The sequence below is a fragment of the Athene noctua genome, chromosome 2 (genome assembly GCF_965140245.1).
Source record: "Athene noctua chromosome 2, bAthNoc1.hap1.1, whole genome shotgun sequence".
In the NCBI taxonomy this organism is placed as follows: domain Eukaryota; kingdom Metazoa; phylum Chordata; class Aves; order Strigiformes; family Strigidae; genus Athene; species Athene noctua.
Window position 1 is genome coordinate 166,676,324 of NC_134038.1, and position 19,075 is coordinate 166,695,398.

General features: G+C 44.5%; 1 protein-coding gene across 3 annotated transcripts in view; it reads left to right on the forward strand.

Moving 5' to 3' along the window:
- ALS2CL (ALS2 C-terminal like) overlaps nt 1–19,075 on the forward strand; it is a 49,876-nt gene that overhangs the window by 17,298 nt on the left and 13,503 nt on the right. For all 3 annotated transcript variants that reach the window (XM_074901064.1, XM_074901066.1, XM_074901065.1), the window contains exons 2-14: nt 4,069–4,177; nt 5,063–5,255; nt 7,094–7,159; nt 7,887–8,052; nt 8,479–8,607; nt 8,928–9,047; nt 10,861–10,937; nt 11,344–11,410; nt 12,127–12,323; nt 14,773–14,838; nt 15,593–15,691; nt 17,311–17,469; nt 17,755–17,866. In XM_074901064.1, the coding sequence (XP_074757165.1) occupies nt 4,069–4,177; nt 5,063–5,255; nt 7,094–7,159; nt 7,887–8,052; nt 8,479–8,607; nt 8,928–9,047; nt 10,861–10,937; nt 11,344–11,410; nt 12,127–12,323; nt 14,773–14,838; nt 15,593–15,691; nt 17,311–17,469; nt 17,755–17,866 (1,560 nt within the window). The remainder of the gene's footprint in view (nt 1–4,068; nt 4,178–5,062; nt 5,256–7,093; nt 7,160–7,886; nt 8,053–8,478; nt 8,608–8,927; nt 9,048–10,860; nt 10,938–11,343; nt 11,411–12,126; nt 12,324–14,772; nt 14,839–15,592; nt 15,692–17,310; nt 17,470–17,754; nt 17,867–19,075) is intronic.

Below are 19,075 nucleotides of genomic sequence, written 5' to 3' on the forward strand. Positions count from 1 at the left end.
TGCCCCTCATTGTCATGCTCAGTGGACAGGCCAAGAATGTGATGAGCCACAGAAGTCTGGTGACTTCTAGAGAAGTTGTTTCTCAAGGTCTTTTTCCTGTTTTTACATGAATACTATTATGTGTCCCTTCTCAAATTACAGACCCATGCTGTACAGCTTTCTTGTGCCTTCATTTAAGGAGAACAGATGTGTCTCATACTTTGGAAAACATTATCCTAGGGAGATCTCATTCCTCATGAGAGCCTGAAGCAGACTGGTGGCTGTTTTGTTTTGCCAGTGGAAGTCTCTATCCTCAAAGGGCGTAGAATTTCTGATTTTTGAACACAGAACCAGAATGCTGTCATGCTTTGTGCAGCTAGCGGATCCTTCCTTGGAGGTGCACCTCCCTCAATTCTGTCCATTGGGAGTGCATCATCTTCAAAGGTCTTGACTCCCTAGCAGCAGAGCCGTGAATGAAGAGCAGACTAAAACCTTGTGAAGAGAATTCAGAGTGGCTCTGCACAAGATTGCCTTGCCCTTCAGGGAGCAAACACAGAATTACAAAACCACTGAATCACGTGAAAGTTGTATCCAAGCTGGGGCAAGACTGCATGCGACAGCCCCAGGTTTCTGCTCAGCGCTCCCATCACCCAACGGCACTGCGGTTTGCATTCATTTTTCATACGTGTGAATGTACAACATGACCTCCGTGTGTCCTGGGTCGGTTCTGATTGTTTCCTTTGCCTTTTGTGGCTGAGCCAGTGTTGGTTTTGTTTGCTGGGTGACAAATTTCAAATCTTCTTTGCCTGACTGGGCTAGAATAAGTATGCAAATGCTGTTCTCACAGAACTAACGGAGAAAGCCTGGAAATGGTGACTGAAACTCACTCTGACCTTACTGGGTGATGTGATGTGGCAACTTGGGGTTTTTGTGGTGCTGGAAGGGTTGTTTTGAAAGCTGACTGATGCTGCTCCCCCATTCAGCAAATGATCCCTGACTGTCATGTTCAGGTAGGACGTAGCCCACAAATTTTCCCAGGAAGGGTGAGAACATGACTGCTAAAAAGAAAAGAAAAGAAAACAAAACAAAATCCACCACCACCAAACCCAAAACAAAACACTGTTAAATCTGTATCAGGTTATAATGGAAAAGAGTATCCAAATATTTCTGTTTTTTTTGCAGTTGGCTTGGGTGTCTGTACAGTGTTGCTACTGCAGGGGTTTTGCTGCACCATGGAAACGCTTTGGGGTCATCCCCATAAGGCCTGAGCTCAGGTCTTCGTAGACCCTCCATGAACCAGGACTGCAGATGGGCAGGAGACATAGCATGGGAGCAGATGACAGTCGGAAGGAGTTGTGTTGCATCCAGATCATGCCCAGGTCCACCTTGGACATACATAGTTCTTCTTCCAAGTGACCGTAGCAGAAGTAACACTTAGGCTGAGGCAGTGATGTTCCTGTGGCGCTGCACATGTGCTTGTGAGCCCTGAGGAGGCTCCTCAGCCTCCTGCCCCTGCTTACAGACTGTCATGGTCCTGTGGAGCAAAGCTTTGGGTATCTGTACCCTTGGTTTAAGACATTCAGTTTACATTAAGCCATGTATGTAATGAATGGGTGGGTTCTCTGCTTGTTTTGATAAGAGTTTGGGGAAGACTTTCTGAGTTTGGCATCTAGCACCCATTCTTTTTGTCTTGGACAGGATAAAACATTTTCTTCAGAATTGAATAAGGACCAGTTGGAGACACTCTCTCATGTCAGAGACATCTGAAATGATGGAATCATCTTCCCTTCTTCCCCCAAACCAGAAAAATGGGCTTAAAAATAAATAAACCCCACCAGACTGTAACTCAGTGAGCCTAATATAACCTCACTGACTACCTGCTGGTCTGCTGAAGCATTTGAAAACAAAATGCTGTCACACATCCAGCCTGATTTTACTCACCGATTAAGCATGCAACTTATGCTTAGAAGTGTCTAACAAGCTTGAGTGCTCTCTAAGACCTGTAAGAAACAACTTTATCTCTGTGTCTACAAGACGGGATTAAGTGGTGGCAAAAAATAAACTTTTAGATCTGTCCTGTCCTCTTGGTTCTTTGTGGTGAGAGCTGGCTGCTGTTTTGTTTTGCTTTTTTTTTCTGGCTCAGTTGCCTTCACTGGGAGTGTCCAGGAGGAGTTTGGATTCCAGCTTTTTGACCTGTTTGCATGCCTGGAGCTTTCCTCTGGGACGAATCACCAGTGTTCCTGCAAAAAAATAGCCTTATGGTTGTGCAGACCTTGATGTATGAAAACGGACAAACTAATGAGATTATGGAATTTTTTTAATGCTTCCCATTTTTCAGACAAATGAAATTTAACGGGCGGTGGTTACTAAGGAGAAAACATTGTCGTTCATCTGTGCCGTTGGTTGTGTCGAGATCTGAACAACCACTTAAAACCAGACCAGCTAACGGTTCAAGCTGCAAAGTGTGCCTTGTTCTGTGACACCATTTCAGCCTAAGCTCCAGGATGACCTGAAAAGGGAGTTCTTAAGCCGAGTTTGGTGACTTTAGAGAGCTCAAGCTCTTATTTAGGAAGGAATCCACCCATGTGTGAAGTTTAAAAATGAGGCGTTCCCACCTAATTTAGTCATCCCACCCGGGTGACCTTTTTACAGTCCATGCTGAGATGCTCGAGGTATTTGTTCCCATGAAGTATAAAGTAGGGTTAGGCCTCTACGTCTGACTTCCCAACATCTCAACACAGGAGAATGAATCTCACCTGTTGTTTGTAGCAATCCGGGTAGAGGTTCAGGATGTCTTAGACGATGTCACCAGCAGATAACCTCCGTTCAGCTCTTCCTGGAAAGAGTGCAAAGACTCTAGTTACATCTCCCTTAGTAAATAAACCGCGTCTATCCCCACAGACAAGTGGTTATTGCATAACCTATAAATAGCTAATTTCTCCTTACCTCCCAAAACAGCATGACCATGTGTAAACTACCTGTTTCAAATGGTCCCTGGACCATACCTGAGAATTGTCTGGGAGAGGCACTAGTTGGCACGCATCAAAACTGCGCCGAGGTCTCTGCCACTGGTTCAGCAATTTAATTCTTTGCAACATGATGCCATATTCTTGCTTGCTTACTATTGTAAACGTAGCCTGTGAGCGCGCACTGTGACCAGGCTAAGGATAAATGTGGACAGACCATATTCATTCCCTAGAGTTTGCTGGTTTGCTTCACAAAGAATCTCAGACGTTTGTGTTTTTATCACTATTAGTAATATCAGCTGATTCTGCCCATAGTCTCTTCACCACCTGGCCTTTTTCCAGAGCAGTCTCTTATGACATGCTATTAGCTGGCTTCATTTCCTCTGATCCATTCCTTTCAGGAGTTAAGGCTTGGAAGGAGGAAGCTACTGGAATTTGCTCACATGGGTTTGCTGCCCCTTATTTTTTTCCCCTTTTTTTTTTTTTTTTTTTATTAAGTGCTGCCCACTTCCACATTAGGCAAGCTTTCCTTGTTGACGCAGCAGTTGTGACATATAACCAGCAGTGTAGTGTCCTACTCGGAAGGGAGTAACACCAGACCTCTGTTCCTCTGGAGGGTTGGATGTTTGGGCATGGCTGGCACGCCTCAGCAGCTCCATACGATATCTTTTAATGCCAAAAGATGCAGACTGAGGCACTCTGGCAGAAAGCTGGTGAGAGATACGGGAAGACATGCTCTGCTTCATCCTTTGTTGCCTTGTACTTCAGGGATTTTCTTTGGGAGAACAAATCTGGCATTAAGCAGGATGAACACATATCCAAAAGTTTAGGGCCTTTCCGGTCATGCAGAAGAGGTCTCATGGTCCACCCGAGAAGATCTCCAATTTAGGGCATCAGGAAAATGGGCTGTAGCCTCGGTGGTCTTCTGTGACGTCAGCTCACGTTGAGCTATTGGGTTTCTGTTTTCTCTTCTAACATTTTCAAATGCTTTTTGGCGACAGCAATTACACCTCTGTGTGCTGTCACGAGCCAGAAAGGCTGATGGTTTGCAATGAGCGCTGAAGCCTTGGTAGATGGATACTTTTGCAGGGGAGTTTATGTGTGACTTCTCTGTTGTGTCCAGGACATGTGCACGGCTGAAGCAACTGCATCTCTGCTCCAAGTGGAGGAAACCTTTTCAGCATGCCTGGCACAGATAAATACCCTCATCCTCAAGCCTCTGCTCCAGGCAGGTAGGTCAGAGAAGACTACTTTCTTGTCTGTAGTTTTAGCCTTGAGTCACTGGCACACCTATGAAAGGATTTATAACTGAAACTCTGAGGCTGAGGACTTGCTGGAGCCTGGTTTGCTGGAGCAAGAGGTAAGTAGAGATATTTCATTTAAGATAGTGAGCCCTTAAGGATGCCTATGGCCTTTCATTCAAGTCTCAGTCTGTGATTCCTGTTGTTTTTAGAGGTGAATCCAGATTCTAACCTGTATCAGCCTGTACACCTGCTCCAAGGCTTGTTTACAGCATGGCATGTGGAAATCCAAAATATATCTCGCATATATGCGACCCCTAAACCATGCCCATTCTGCCTCCCTGCTCTCAGTCCATGGTCATGCCCATCTTTGAAGATAAAACTTGTGGGTACAGGTTCTGAGCTGGCAGTAAATCAGAGCAGCTCCACTGAAATAACAAATCCATATAAATATTCACAAGCCTGTCTAGCCAAAAGTGGTATGACTGGATTAGGCCCGTAGGGTGGTTCTCTCTCGTGTCACTGCCTTTTTTGGTCTAGCCTCCAAGGAGACTGGGAACAGCCCTTTGGGCCAGGGACAGAAAATTTTCCTCCAGTGCTCATGTCTGAGCTGGGGCTGAGCCTCACAGGCTGCCCTGACCACATGCCCCACAAGAATGGGAAGGACAAAGACCTAGCATGATAGCTCATGCAATCACTCACAGGGGCACAACCTTAATCATCACCTCCTTCCTCCCTGACATTGTTTTCCTCTAAGAATATATGTGATTTACACTGAAAAATTGGCCTGAGTATTAGACATAGGCAATGTTTTCCACAAGATTTCTTGGAGTCGGGGCTTTCTGATAACCTTTTTCCCCCATCTTTTCCTAAAAGAGCCTAAAGACCAGAAGGGAAAGGAGAACTTTAAGCTCTTCCGGCTCCTGAATGATCGATTTCAAGCTCTCTGGAACCTCACAGAAGAAAATTACTGCATGCTGAAACAAAAACACAGCAGCTCTGAGTCATTCTGCATCCAGGACATTTACACTGTCTGGAAAGGAGACCTGTTTTTAAGCCTCTACATCCAGTAAGTACAGAAGCATTTTGGAGCAGCATAGGGTGCCAAATTTATCATCTAACTGGTAGGTTGGTGCAATTAATTAGTGGATTTAATTTGTTCAGTCCTGTCCACTAGTATTTAGTCATTAGGTCAAGGAAGTGATTGAATTCAGTGCTCACGACAAGTGCCGCAGAATATAGCATCTGTGCAGGCAGTACAAGTAGCCTTCTTTGTAGCTGTGAGTATACTTGTAAGAGGCAGAATTTTTTTCATGCAAGTATAGTTTTTTTAATGCATCATAGAAGTGGGAAGAGGACAGGGGGTAGAATTTGTGCCTGGGAAATTTACGAGAACAAATCTTGAGCTGTCATCAGGAACAGAAAGTCATGCACAAGCAGGTTTAAAGGACTCATAGGGACAAGGAAAGAAGATGTCACTAGACACGGTTCATATCACCTGTTTGTGCCACATATTTCAGCTTTTGGCAAGGGATATGATAGCAAGGGATAGATGTAGCATGATCTGAAAAACATACTGCCACGCTGCCATTTCTATAATTAATTACGTCTGCTCCCCATCTGTCTGCAATGCAAAAAAAAAAAAAAAAATGTTTACCAAAAGCGCTGTACCATGTGTAACCTGTGTGTTGATGTCCTAGCAGAAAAAAAAAAAAAAAAGGTTTATGGACATCTGAGATGGCGTAAAGATCAGACAGTGTTGAATCCTTCATTTATCACATTGGCCATAAACGTGGCCAAGCCTTTGCCAGATGGGCTGGTAACGTCGGTGCAGTTTGGCACCCACACAGAAACAGGAGATGGGCACACTGGCTCCTGGACGTTGCTGTTCACCTAGTCTTGGTTCTGTTGGGTTTCATGTATGTGGAGGGAGGAGGAAGGAAGGACTACTTTTTCTTTTGTTTTTGCTTGGACAGTATCATTTTAGCAAGTGAGGCACAACAAGCTTTGCCTTTACGTGAATGGGGTTTTGGAGCAACGCGTCTTGTTCGTTTGGGAACTGATTCAGTGAATTAGAACTGGTTTGCCTTATAAAGGCACGTAAAAGATGGAAACTGGTGCTGAGGTTTCAGGTGACACAAAGAAGTTTATCTCAAGATCTAATTTCCCCTCATTTTGAAATTAAAACCTGTTTTTACATGCAAAAATGAGCTGTTTCCTACCCACCTCTGCTGACTCACTCTGTGCAGTACTGATCCTACGGCGGCTCATGCTTATTGGAGTGATATAGGAGGAAGCAAAGCCGCTGTTCAGGGGCCTGAAAATCAGCAGTAAATAAATGTCACTGAAAGATGTAAAAAAATGGTAATTAGCCTGGACACTATGCATGACTTATCTGCAAACAGTACTGGGAGAAAGCGTGGTGTTTGCTGACAAAATATGGCTCGATCTCCCTCTAGTGTGAGATGAGCTACATTGGCGTGGGACACCTTGACTTGAATTTACCATCAGTAAGTAATATAGACCTGAGGCTTTTACTTCAACCAGCAGAAATTCAGATACATCTAAAGCTGATCTCTTAAGCTCAGCCTTTGTAGGTTTGCTTTCCAGAACAGTTGTGCAAATTTACTTCTGCTTATGCTAAATGACAGGATGATTTAAACTTCCTGTAACAATACTAGTGAGAACGTCAACAAGGCGGTTAAGCCAAGGAGCTGGCAAAGGGCACAGAAGGGGAGTGAGCCAAGGTGGGAAGTACAGTAGCCACATCTCTCTGCCTCTCTTGGAAAGGTGGACCTCACATGGCATTTTTCAAATCGGTTTCTTCCCTCTATCACTTAAACCTTGTAGCTAATGTGCATCTCTATCTCAACTCATACTTGTGTTCGTCTGTTTTCTTGCCAACAGATATTTCGTCACTTTTGCAAACTACGTTGTAGTCCGCGGCTTTGAACATGCCACAGAGAACAAAAGGTCAGTGGGCTGAGGAATGCTTAATAGGAAGAGAGTGACATTGTAGGGGTTAAGACACTAAACTGGAGCGAGCAGTAGTGAGCACTACACCTTGCAGGGATCTCTGTTTCATGGTCCTCTGAATCTCTGCTTCTCCTCTGCATTGGCCATGCTGGCTGCTCCTGCCATCTTCTAAAACCATGGCAGCAGCTGTTGGAATCTTTCCTCTACAGATCTCTCTTCCCAGCCATGCACAACTTCTTTTGTAGGAGGGGAAGTCTGTAAATTTGTGGGTTCAGGTAAGGGGTGGGACCTGAGAAAGGATTCTTTGGGAATCTGGCAGGAAATTTCCCCTGCTTGTCTCAGATGTTGTCCGAATCTTATGGAAATAACAAATGAAAGCGTGAGCACTAGACCTGAGCGGATCTGCAGCCACTTTATCTGAGTCATCCTCTTGATGTGCAAACCATCGTGAAAATCATGCTGTGTTCTGTATGTCTGTGGGTGTGGTTCCTATTTGCAAAGACCGCTGGGCCAGAGGCAGGATGGATGGAGCTCTCGTTGGCCTCATTGCCTTATTTCTGTGTGATCGGTGTGCAAATATGTTTGCGCTATGTCATCTCCTACTCTTTCAAGTCCTTCTATACCGTGGGAGCGAGATAGCATATAATGTTTGGAAGGCAGAGGAGTGACAATTTGTAGAAGAAACTAATTAATGAACCTTTTGTCTTAATTCACCGTCTTGCAGTGAAGCCTGGAAGTTCCATATGACAGTGCTGAAACTATTCCTCACAGACTTCACCTCTGAGACCTCCATGTCACTGGCCTTATACACTGTTCTTCAGAAACCTATCAGAGATCATATCGAGCATTATATACTGCTCCTTACCAAGCTGAATGAGGTTCTCAAAGAGGTAGGAAGTTTTATGTGATGTTACTTGACTGTCTTATGCTAACACCTTTTGCAGAGCTGAATCCGGTGCAGGTTGGAAGGAAAATGAGTGGATGGCTGGGGTGGTAGTAACCAGCACCAGTGGAGTGCAGACCACCTGAGGGTCTCCAAGCAACAAACAGTGGCCACTCCAGTGTAGTACGAGCCACTCATCATATAGAGGTGCTGCAAAAGGTCAAGTAACTGGCCTGAGGTTGCACACTTCTGGTGGCGGCAGAGATAATGTTAGATTTGGGAGGCTTTCCTTTTAAAGGGGTTTGGAGGGTTATCTCTCATTAGCCCTTTGGATTCAGAGCTGCTGTAGTTTTTCTGCAGCTGTAGCACAGAGAGTAGATGTCCTGCACAACCATGCCTGAACTGTTGCTCAAGTCCTGTCTTCTTTTATCAGGGCTCTGAAAAGGACATGGTTACCAGTGCCATCAAAGAATATGTGAAGCTGGAGTCCTTCATCAGCCAAGTCCTGGATGAAGCTTGTTTTACCAAGTCCTTATGGAAATCCTTGAGCTACAAATTCACAGTAAGTTATAGATGGGAAGATCTTTTGGAGATCTTACACTTCTGCTGACCCATGGAGGAAATTTAATATGGATCAGGAATTTGAGGCTTGGTTTGAAGCCAATAGAGCAGGGAAATGAGGATGTCTTAGAGAAACCTTATGGCTACTGGGTACTTTAGAAGTTGAGTGCTGTGTCCAGTTCTGCTGTCACTGTCAGTCTGGGCCGTGAGTCAGGTGGCCTCTGAAGGAACTGTTGGTTTAAGTTGAATATACTCTCCCAAATCCTAATGTTTCCTGATGCTTTTGGTCCTCCATCTTGACCTCCGTGGTTCCCTCTGCAGGACATGCTCTGTGTACCTGAAAGAAGGCTGCTGGAAGATAGCAAAAATCTTCCCATCTCTGCCAGCACGAATCGATCAGATCGGATCTTGCTCTTTGATGATGTCCTTGTGCTAATTCAGGTGAGTTTACAGTCTTTCAGAAGGACTGGAAGGGCAGGGCAGATAAATGACAGTAAAATTCAGGTTCCTTTGATGCTGAAAATGCAACAGAGCTTAGCTATTGGCAAAACCTTCTCTCAGATCCATGCACCTGTGGGTTGAAATGGAGAATAAAAGAAAGCCTAATGACGAAAGAATAGAGGAGTATCCACATAACATTTTTCCCTAGTAAATGTGTACTATCCAACCACCACAGGCACCTTTCTAGTAACCCAAACCCATGCCTGCATATATATCTATTGATTTCTGTCCTTGCTTATTCAAAAGGGGCTTGCCTGGTAGGTCAAAGATATTACACTGTAAGCACTCATGCATAGGACTGAATATGATCTTGCATGGTTGACCCTGCTAGTAGCACGGGAGCAGAAGTTACACGTGTTCTTGGGGCTCTTTTAGGGATTTGGGGCCTGGGTGTGGGGCAGAGAGGGAGTGTTTACAGCCGTGGGTATCTAAATGAATAATACATGTTCAAAGCTCTTCTGCAGCATGTTAATTAAGTCCAGTTTGGCTTGCTCTGGTTGATAGCACCTGTAATCTAGGAGGGCTCTCTTCATATGCACCTCTCTCTGCTTGCTCTTTAGTCATGTGCCAGCCCCTCAGGTGTCCAAACACAGGACTGCCTTGTGAGCTGATATGTTTTATGGCTCCTCCAAACATGAGCCTTTGTGATAACGCTGAGCAGTCCCACTCAGCTTGCAGGGTCTAAGCCTGAGGAAATAGGGTGGTGATTATCTCATTCAACTTTGCATTGTAGATTTCTTAGCACTGTAAGTGATCTCGGTGTGAGCAAGTGACCCCAGGCTCCCTTTATAGTCAAGGGAGAGAAACATGCGCTGTCTGGGTGTGGTTTATCTGACCTATTTTATATGCCAAAATGAGGATGAGTTGAATCATGTCCTCCGCTCCATTGACTAGGATGAGAACACAGGGTAACTAGCTCATACCAAGATTTCTACATTGTGGACGTCTCTGTTCAGTCAACAGTTCCCACCCACTAGGTCTCATCTGCTGCTATGACTGTTATTGAAGGTTGGGAAGATGTAACTGGACTGGGATTGAACTGGTTAGCTTGGGCTGCTAGCAGGAGGTTGCTGGTGAGGGCTCTGGTGCTGGGAATCTGAACTCTCCCTTCCCTTTTCCCCCAAATCTGGTAGATACATCAGTGATTAACTTGTGGTGAACTCCCTAGTGCTAGTACCTAATCTTGGCCAACGACATCCTTACAGACAGCAACTCTGTAGTGTTGGCATCTGGACTTTAGATAGGGAAGGGAAATGTACTATTAAATGCATTCCTTTCCTAATATTTCAACCATTTTATTTTCTTCTGTTTGGTGTGCTATTGATCAAAATTGTGACCTCTTAAATGTTGTACTTGTGGGCCGTTACTGGCTGTGCCATCTGGAGTCCAAATCCTAGATAGATCATAAGCAAAACTAGTGCATACTGGGTGCCAGGGATGATTTGGGAGTGTTGTCAAATGATAGGGAAGAAACTTGTAGACATAAGTGCCATCTAAGAAGGTCTGTTACTGTTAGTTGTAGCCATGGCATTATGGAACACCACTTCAGCGTTAAACTAAAAACTTTCTTCCTTCTCCTATGTTTCTTCAGTCTCCGAGATCTGTCATCGTAGTGCAGGATAGATGCGTGGACCACAAAAGAGGGAATTTACAGTGCTGCCAGTCTTGCTTTGCAGTTCAGTGGATTGACAGAGAGGAGGCAAAGTGTGATGTTTACATCAATAACAGGAACATCTTCTCCCTTTTGTTCCAGGGCAACAGCTTTCAGAGTTTTGATCTGAAGCTTGTGTGGGTAGATGATGACTGCAGGGAGAAATTGGCTCCAGGACTGTAAGTGAAAAATTTCTACTTGGAGGTAAAAAAACAATAACAAAAAAGTGTCCAACTTGATTGTGAAACTGAGAAAATGATTCAAAACTTTGTCCCATCTCCTTTCCACACAGTGGGATTGGTTCTGGGCTACCGATAATTGCAGCACCTCTCAGATGGGATCACAGCAGCTTGGGCTTGCATTGCTTGCCTTTACTGAAATATTGAAATCAATCAATAATAAAATGGTTTAGGCTCCAGGCCTAGACGACACAGATGAGTTGACTAGTTGAGTACCTCTTGAGAAGGAAAAAAACCTAACTGCAAAAGCACCATTAGCTTCTTAAGAGGAACAAGAAGAGCGGGAACTGCTGTTTGGCTGAGAAATGCATTTTTCATGTTCTTTGTAACGTCTTTTGCTTCACAGATACAGACTCCGCATTATAACCCCAGAAGAAACGTTCTTTCTCTCTGCCAAAGACCCACAGATGAAGGTCAGCAGTGGGCAGACTCTTTCTCTTCCATCTGAAATACTGTGCACCAAGTTTTGAAATAGGGGAATAGCATAGAGATCTAGTGGAAGCAAAACATTGGCTAATTAATGGAAGTTGAAATCCCATGAAGGGTCAGGATTTTAGCTCCCCAGTCAGAAGACAGATTAGTGGGCTCTCCACCTGCTTAAATGCAGCTGAGGCTGTTCCTCTGTGATTTTTGCCATTTTAAAAAATTATTTAAAGCAGAATAATAAGCAGTGTGGGGTTTGTTGGGTTTTCGAGTTTTTTTTTTTTCCCCCTCTGTGGAGCCAATATAGTATTAGATAGTCAGAGGTGGCTTAGGCAGGTCATGGTAGATGACAAATATCTGGGTGCTGGAAGTGGTCTGCCCCGGGCAGTAGTGTGTGCTGCAGAGCTTGGGTCTTGATACAGTCCCATCAGCACCGTCCTGTGCCAAGGCTGATTAGTGGTGGTGAAAGTCGGGCTTAAATACGTGAAAATGTTGTGCATTAGTGCAGGATTCAACTTGCAGGACACCAGATAACACCTCTTGTTGATGCTGTATATGGGCCATAACTCGCCATCCCAGCAAGCTGAATGGCATAGAATTGATGGGAACCAGACAGCTTCTTGCTGCTTCTCCTGAAGTAGCTCTTTTTGGGAGCTATTATGTTTTCTTCACTGTTAGTCCAGCACTCCTCTTCCTCTGCCCCCAGGCTGTTTGGCGGTGGAAGCTGAACCAGGCTGTCCGCCAGGCACTGAACGGGAAGAGAGATTTCCCATTGTGGGGTAAGTCTGGAGAAGGCACCGAGCCCCCGTCCTGCCGCTTCTTCACCTATGTCTTCAAGCTGGAGGGCAAGTTCAAGAACACATCCTATGAGGGCGAGTGGCACTGGGGAAAGCCGCATGGCAAGTAAGGAGCCTTTTTTTGTCCCTTTCTTAAGCAAGAATGTGCAAGGATGGCCCTGCTGTCTTTGTGTAGCACTTCTTGGATCCAGTGGATGCACAGGTGGAGGTATAAGTGCCACAGAGTGGCCGTGGACATGGGGTTATTCATCCCATGCTGAGGGCCTGGACCACAGACTGCGCTGGTGATGTCCCAGGGTGTGCCAGCCTCTCTGGTTCCTGCCTCACTTGTTTCCAGAGGGAAATGTGGTGTTGAGGGCAGATTCAGGGGGCAGCTGGGATAATTTGCTTGATTTCAGGGCTTAGTCAAAGCATGAGTCCTGACACGTGATCTGTTGTACTGCAGATGTCTTCCTAGCGATACTGGTTTATGCAGTAAATAATAAAGGCTGCCCCTAATAATGTGGAAATGATCACATTGAAAGTGCTGCGTTGGCTTATACCTGTAATTAGGACTTAGACTTGAGCTAATGTTTATTTTCAAGATCTCAGCCCGAGGCATAAAATCTTACCATCATGATGACCCAATAAAAAGCCTTTGCTTGTGAAGGAGAGAAAAGTTTTATCCTGTTCTATTAAAATCCATTTTAATATCCAAACTATTGTCAAGGAAATTAAAAAAAATAAAATTAAGTATAAAAGAGGCTCAAATGCTTTTCTTATGAACAGGAGGACTCTTCTCTAAATCCAACTGAAGTCTGAGAGTGAGCTCTGCCAAAAGGGAATGGTCTGTAAATCAAAGGTTAAATCGTCCCGACCAAAACCTCTTTGACATAAGGTAGAGCATAGTCTCTGTTTTAGTGAAGAAACATGAAATATGACCAAACTCCTCAGACACCAAAACAAGAGGTTGATTTGGAAGTTTTATACTTCCCGAGTTTTACACGGTTTGTTTACAGTTGCTATTGAAGCAAAATAAAGATGTAGAGATTTGGTTTGAAAGAGCCTTAAAGTAATGAGAATATCCCAAATCAAAAGCTTGATCCTGAATCCTCTGTGGAAGAAATTACGTCTTGCCCCAGAATAGCATTTAATAGGTGTTTAGAGTAGTGCTATGCCTGAGGCAGTCCTTTACATCATCCCCGCCTTCCCCAGCACCTGCACTCCTAACAGAGCTCTGAAAACCACTGCATGCCAGACACAGAAGGATGCACCTCTCCTTGCTCTTTGTCTCCTCCTTTCTTAAGGTTGGAGAAATAGGATTAATAAATTCCTCTGTTGCTTCAGATTAAGTGGCTTGACTGAGGCATCCCGGGAAATTTGTGGCAGGATTAAGTGACTTCAGGTGGTTTTAATACCTGGGTTTTCAATTGATTAATTGCTAGGCTTGCCTTCTCACTCTTGAAATTGCTCTTCTATATGACTTGCAAGGTTACAGAGCAGCAAGGCTTATCCACATCTGAGGGAGAGGATGGTAGGGCAACGCACATGAGCAGAAAGCTGTGGCAGTGTGAATCAGAGCTCTTCAGCAGAAACACTGTTCTGTCCCAGTACTCCTGGTGACCTGGTGTGGGGAAAAGAGGTACAAGTAGCTTAAACCATCCCCATGGCTAGAGCAGGCATTCTCTCTGACTTGCTCTCCTTTGCTGGCATTCATACTAGCAAAGAAAAAGGAGATGTATTCTAAATCCACTTAAAATTAATCTGACCGCTTCCTTGTAAATACCAGAAAGAAAAAAAACAACACAAAAACAAACAAAAAAAACAACGACAAACGTCTCATGTGGGTGTTTAAAGCAACAACCTCAGTGAAAGTCAAACAAACGCATCATGGTTTTGGTACTGTACCATCTTCTGTTGTCTCTGGTTGGTGAATGTGTAGGGAGCTGACTGTGTCTGGGATGATGCAAGAATTAAAACACGGTGTGGGTGGAGTGGGAGACCGGGAGGGAGAGAAATGCAACTGGGCATGGCCATGCAGTAATTTGACCATTGCATTGACTGTTCCAGTCTCATTTTGCATTTGTTACCTCATGTAATCGTTTCTACAACACCCACACAAAAGAGATGGAAAGATAATACGATCCCTTTAGGCCAGTTCTTGTCTCTTGTTTTCATAGTGTCTGGCACAATGAAGTTCTGTACCGTGGTGTCACTATGTTGTCAACGGGGATGTGTCATGCTGGAACTTCAGCTGGTTTAATCACATGGTGCACTGCGATTACAACGGGATCACGTGCAAGGTCCTAAATGGATAAGCCAGCAATTCTACAAAATGCTTTTGGGATTAGGGAACTTGGAAGAGGATTCCTCCCGCTCATTCCAGGGCATGAAAACATTATGGTGTTAAATCCTTATGGTGCAAACCAAGGTCTCAGAGGTGCCTGGAGAACATCGTTGTCTCTGTTCCCTGAGGAAATGTTTTGATGTTAGGTTGTGCCTTGATACCTTCTGTTGAAGCGGTGAACGTTGCTGGGGATCTATCTCCCTGGTGTGATCTTTGCTTTGAATTGCAGGGGGACACTGAAGTGGCATGATGGACGCAACCACGTTGGAGATTTCAAAGAGGGCTTGGAGCATGGGTAAGCCTGAAAAAAAACAGGACGTTTCTTGCCTTCAGAATAAACTAAGAACTGGTTCCTCCCAGAGATACAGGGACACTGGCATCTTGTAGAGGGATTCTGTTCGCTGTTACAGCCCAATTCATCTAATGCCTGGTTTAAGGTTGAGGAGATTGTAACCTAGATAGGGAGCGTGCACAAATGATCAGTTCACATGCAAACGTTTCTTTATCTGGATGAATCTTACCCTAGATCAATAAATCTGTGTGTATTTATTAATGTGAAATACCCTCAAACGAGGGGTTTTCAGGGGAAGGAAACCATACTATGAAATTCCAGCATTATTTTCAAAAAACTATTTGAAAAATCAGACTTTTAGATTTCTCATTTCTCCACAAGTTTTTAGAATAGGTTTTTAAAGCAAAAAAAAAATGTCTCAAATACTTTGCGTTGGGATTAAGAAAGCAATTCGTTTGGACCAAAGCAATTACGTTGGTAGTCTAACTCAATTTCTAAACTGGGGAATGGGGAGAGACAGGAAGAAAACAACACTGAAAATAACTCTGTAGAAAAAGCAGTGAGAAACTGTGACTGCAGTTCACAAGGAGATGAGTTCTTCCTTGGAGCAAGTCTGTTGACACCTGGAAATAGTGTCAGAGGTAGAGCTGACCCCAACCATGCAAATCAGCTTGGAAGTCTGGATGGTTTTTAAACTTCATCTAGCACAACTGAGTCACCTTTTGCCATGCTGACCTCTGCCATCTGCACCTTGTAGGTTTGGAATATGCCTTGTCCCACGCAAATCCGAAGACCGATATGACTGCTATAAGTGCCACTGGTATGAGGGCAAGATGAGAGGCTATGGAATCTGTGAGTAAGTAAAACCCAAAGACAGACTCTGTGGAAAAAGGCGACTCCATGTATTTTATGTTCCTACCTCACTGTGAAAGGCACCAAAAGCTTCTGCTTTGGAGATGGGCAGTTCTTCACAAGCCCTGCATCTCCTGATAAAACAAGAGCTTAGAAGCTCTTACTTAGAATAGTAAGAGCTTCTCTGCGAGCTATGACCATAGTAACTACCTGACACAGCATCCTTTGTGCCCTATAGGTGAGGATATAATTTTGCATTCATGGTTATGGTTGTGGTTGCAGAGCAGAGAGCGCATGGTGTGCCATCAGCCCTGGACAGCCTTGGTGGAGCACACAGCTCTCTCTGCCTCCCCCGGCCATGCTATCCAGATTAAATCCTGTATAGAGTAGTTCCTTAATGATGGAAAGGATTGTTTCTCCAGGAGCCATAACTGTTATCCTGAACTGCTGAAGGGGGCTTGTTCCCCCAGTTGGCTTTTTTTTTTCTCACTCAAATTCTGAGCTTAACCTCAGAGAACTTAAGATTCAGAGTCTAAGAGTTTTTTTATTTACTCATCGAAATGCTTCTGGAAACAGTCATTTGCACACCTGTGTCTCAAAAGCAATGCTGGGAATTTGGATGCAGTCTGGCATGTAAAGCCCTGTGTTGTGGGCACATGATGGTGCCCCAGCCTTACCCACCGTCTACTTCCATTTAGAAAGCCAGAAATGGCAGCAGAAGCCTGCTCAGCAGGTTGTAGGTAGAAACTGGTTTCATTTGCAGCCTGTGGGGTTAACTGGACAAGGCCAGCTTGCTTTGTTTACACAGCACTGAGCACAACAGCACCCTCATCTTTGCTGAGGTCACACGTGGCTTGTAGCCAAAGGGGTTGGTCTGTGTAAAGACTGGACTGCCCATACTTACTGCACATACTTACCCCTCCTTTCACTTAGCCAACTGTGGCAGAGGAAAGCACACAGCCCAGCTTTCCAGCTACTTAATATGGGATAGGCCACCTTCGTTGTTGTGCTCCTTATTTATGCATCAAACTCATAGTACAGGACATGCAGAAATTTCTGGGGCACTTGGAGGCAGCTGAGCAGTGCTGAGCTAGTTTCTCTGGTGTCAAATGTGAGAGCATGTTGATAATTATAGCTGATAGCCCTGCTTAGCATAAGTGCTTTCTCTGATGTAGCAGTGAAGATCTGCTGGCCAGGATGGACAGAGCTAAGGGAAACTCTTCCCAGGGGAACGAGCCTAGGAGAAGGGGTAGTTGGCGAGCATAGAAAGGTAAAGGCAGACCTGGCTTCCTGCTTGATCTTATCTACTCCTACTCTGGATTAACCAGTGGTCACTGCAGCCTAGCTGGTGAGAGGTCAAGGACTGAGTGGCCTCTTCCAGGGCAATTGCAAGCCTAAGTGTTGTGTCCTTAGATAATGTTGAAAACTACCCGTGGAGTGACTAGCTTAAGTGATGCGTGTTCCTAATAGTGAACAACTACTGTCTCCAGAGCTATCAGTCAAATATTTGGAATATTTATCAGGCAGATGAGCCCAATCTACTTAATTTCCTGGCTTCCTACTCCAATAGCAGCTATCAAATAGGCACAGTCTTAAATTTTATCTGTCTCTCTCTGCCTGCAGGTATGGGAATGATATGGTCTACAAAGGTTACTTCAAAGACAATGTGCGCCAAGGGTTTGGGATACTGGAGAACTTCTCAGCTAAGAATCCTTTTAAATACTCAGGACAGTGGGAAAATGACAAGAAGAATGGATATGGAGTCTGGGAAGACAAAGATAGGTAAAGCTGTTATAGATCAGAGCTGGCTTTAGGTGCCTAACAGTTTTGTCCCTCTATGGGCGGGGATGAAGTCTCATGTTCTGGTGGGGAGACTTGGGAGTGAAGGGGGTATGTGTTCAACCTCTACTATAAGACTTGAACTCCTGGGGAAGCATTATATGATTTGAGTTTGTGCTGCATGGAGCATTATATCAGGTAAAACTAGCCTCAGTAAGTGATATATCAAATTGACTGAGTTTTAATAAAACAGGGAAAAAAAATAATCTGTTTTCTATTGCATTCCAGAGGGGAGAGATACATAGGGACATGGCTTGATGATCACAAACATGGACAAGGCATTGTAGTAACCCAGTCAGGTGTCTGCTATCAAAGGACATTTCATGCTGATAAAATGGTGGTGAGTATCCATTTTCAGTGGACTCTCTACATTAATGGGACATGGGCTTCCCCATCAAGGGCAAAATTAAAATTTCATTTGATAATCTTTGAGAGAAAATAGAAAGAAAGAAACTGTAAGCACTGTTATTTTACTATAATAATGTTTTTGAAGAACAGGGCCTAGATTAAATCTTGTTTCTTATAATCTTCTGGAGGTGCAGGTAGGATCTGACCATCAAGTCACAACTGTAGACCACAACTCATACGTAAAGTGCTGTGCAGTTATATATGATACTACATCTATCTTAGAGATCATTAAGCCTTTATCTTTCCAATGTGAGCTTACCTACGGCAAGCTGGCTGTCCAGATCATTGAAAGCTTAGATGTTTGCAGGGAAAGCAAAAGGGATTGGCATCACTAGAACTGGCTTGGAAAAAAAAGCATTTCTTCTCATGAAAAATACACGCTTAAAAAAACAAACAACCCCTTCCCCGCTCACCAAATTAGGACAAAATGTTTAGCATGGAAACTTTGTCGGAAGAGCTTTCCATAAAACCTCCATCTGTGGGAAACCAAAATAAAGCTGTCTTTTGGTACGCCAGCTGCCAAAGGCTCCTTTAACTTCACAAGGCTTCCGGGTGGGGAGCAGTCACTTCAGTTTTCCTAGTGGAAAATTGGTATGGCCAAGAAGCTTCCCTTGGAAACGTTTTATTTTTGCCAGAAAGGGCGCTTTCCATCAAGAAAACCATTCCAGTGGAAAATGTGTTACAGCTCTAAAAGTGACCACATTTTCTGGCTGTTATGGATATGTATAAACCTTTGGGCCCAAACCATGGACTAAGCCCCAACAAGAAGAATCTTTCCCCATTGGTATGAGTTTAACATCTTTATTGATGATCTAGACGAGGGGATCGAGTGCCCCCTCAGTCAGTTTGCAGATGACACCCAGTTGGGTGGGAGTGTTGATCTGCTCGAGGGTAGGGGGGCTCTGCAGAGAGACCTGGACAGGCTGGAGCCATGGGCTGAGCCCAACTGGGGGAGTTTCACTAAGGGCAAATGCCGGGGGCTGCCCTTGGGCCACAACAACCCCCAGCAGCGCTACAGGCTTGGGGAGGAGTGGCTGGAGAGCTGCCAGTCAGAGAGGGACCTGGGGGGGATTGATAATGAGCCAGCAGTGTGCCCAGGGGGCCAAGAAGGCCAATGGCATCCTGGCTTGTGTCAGCACCA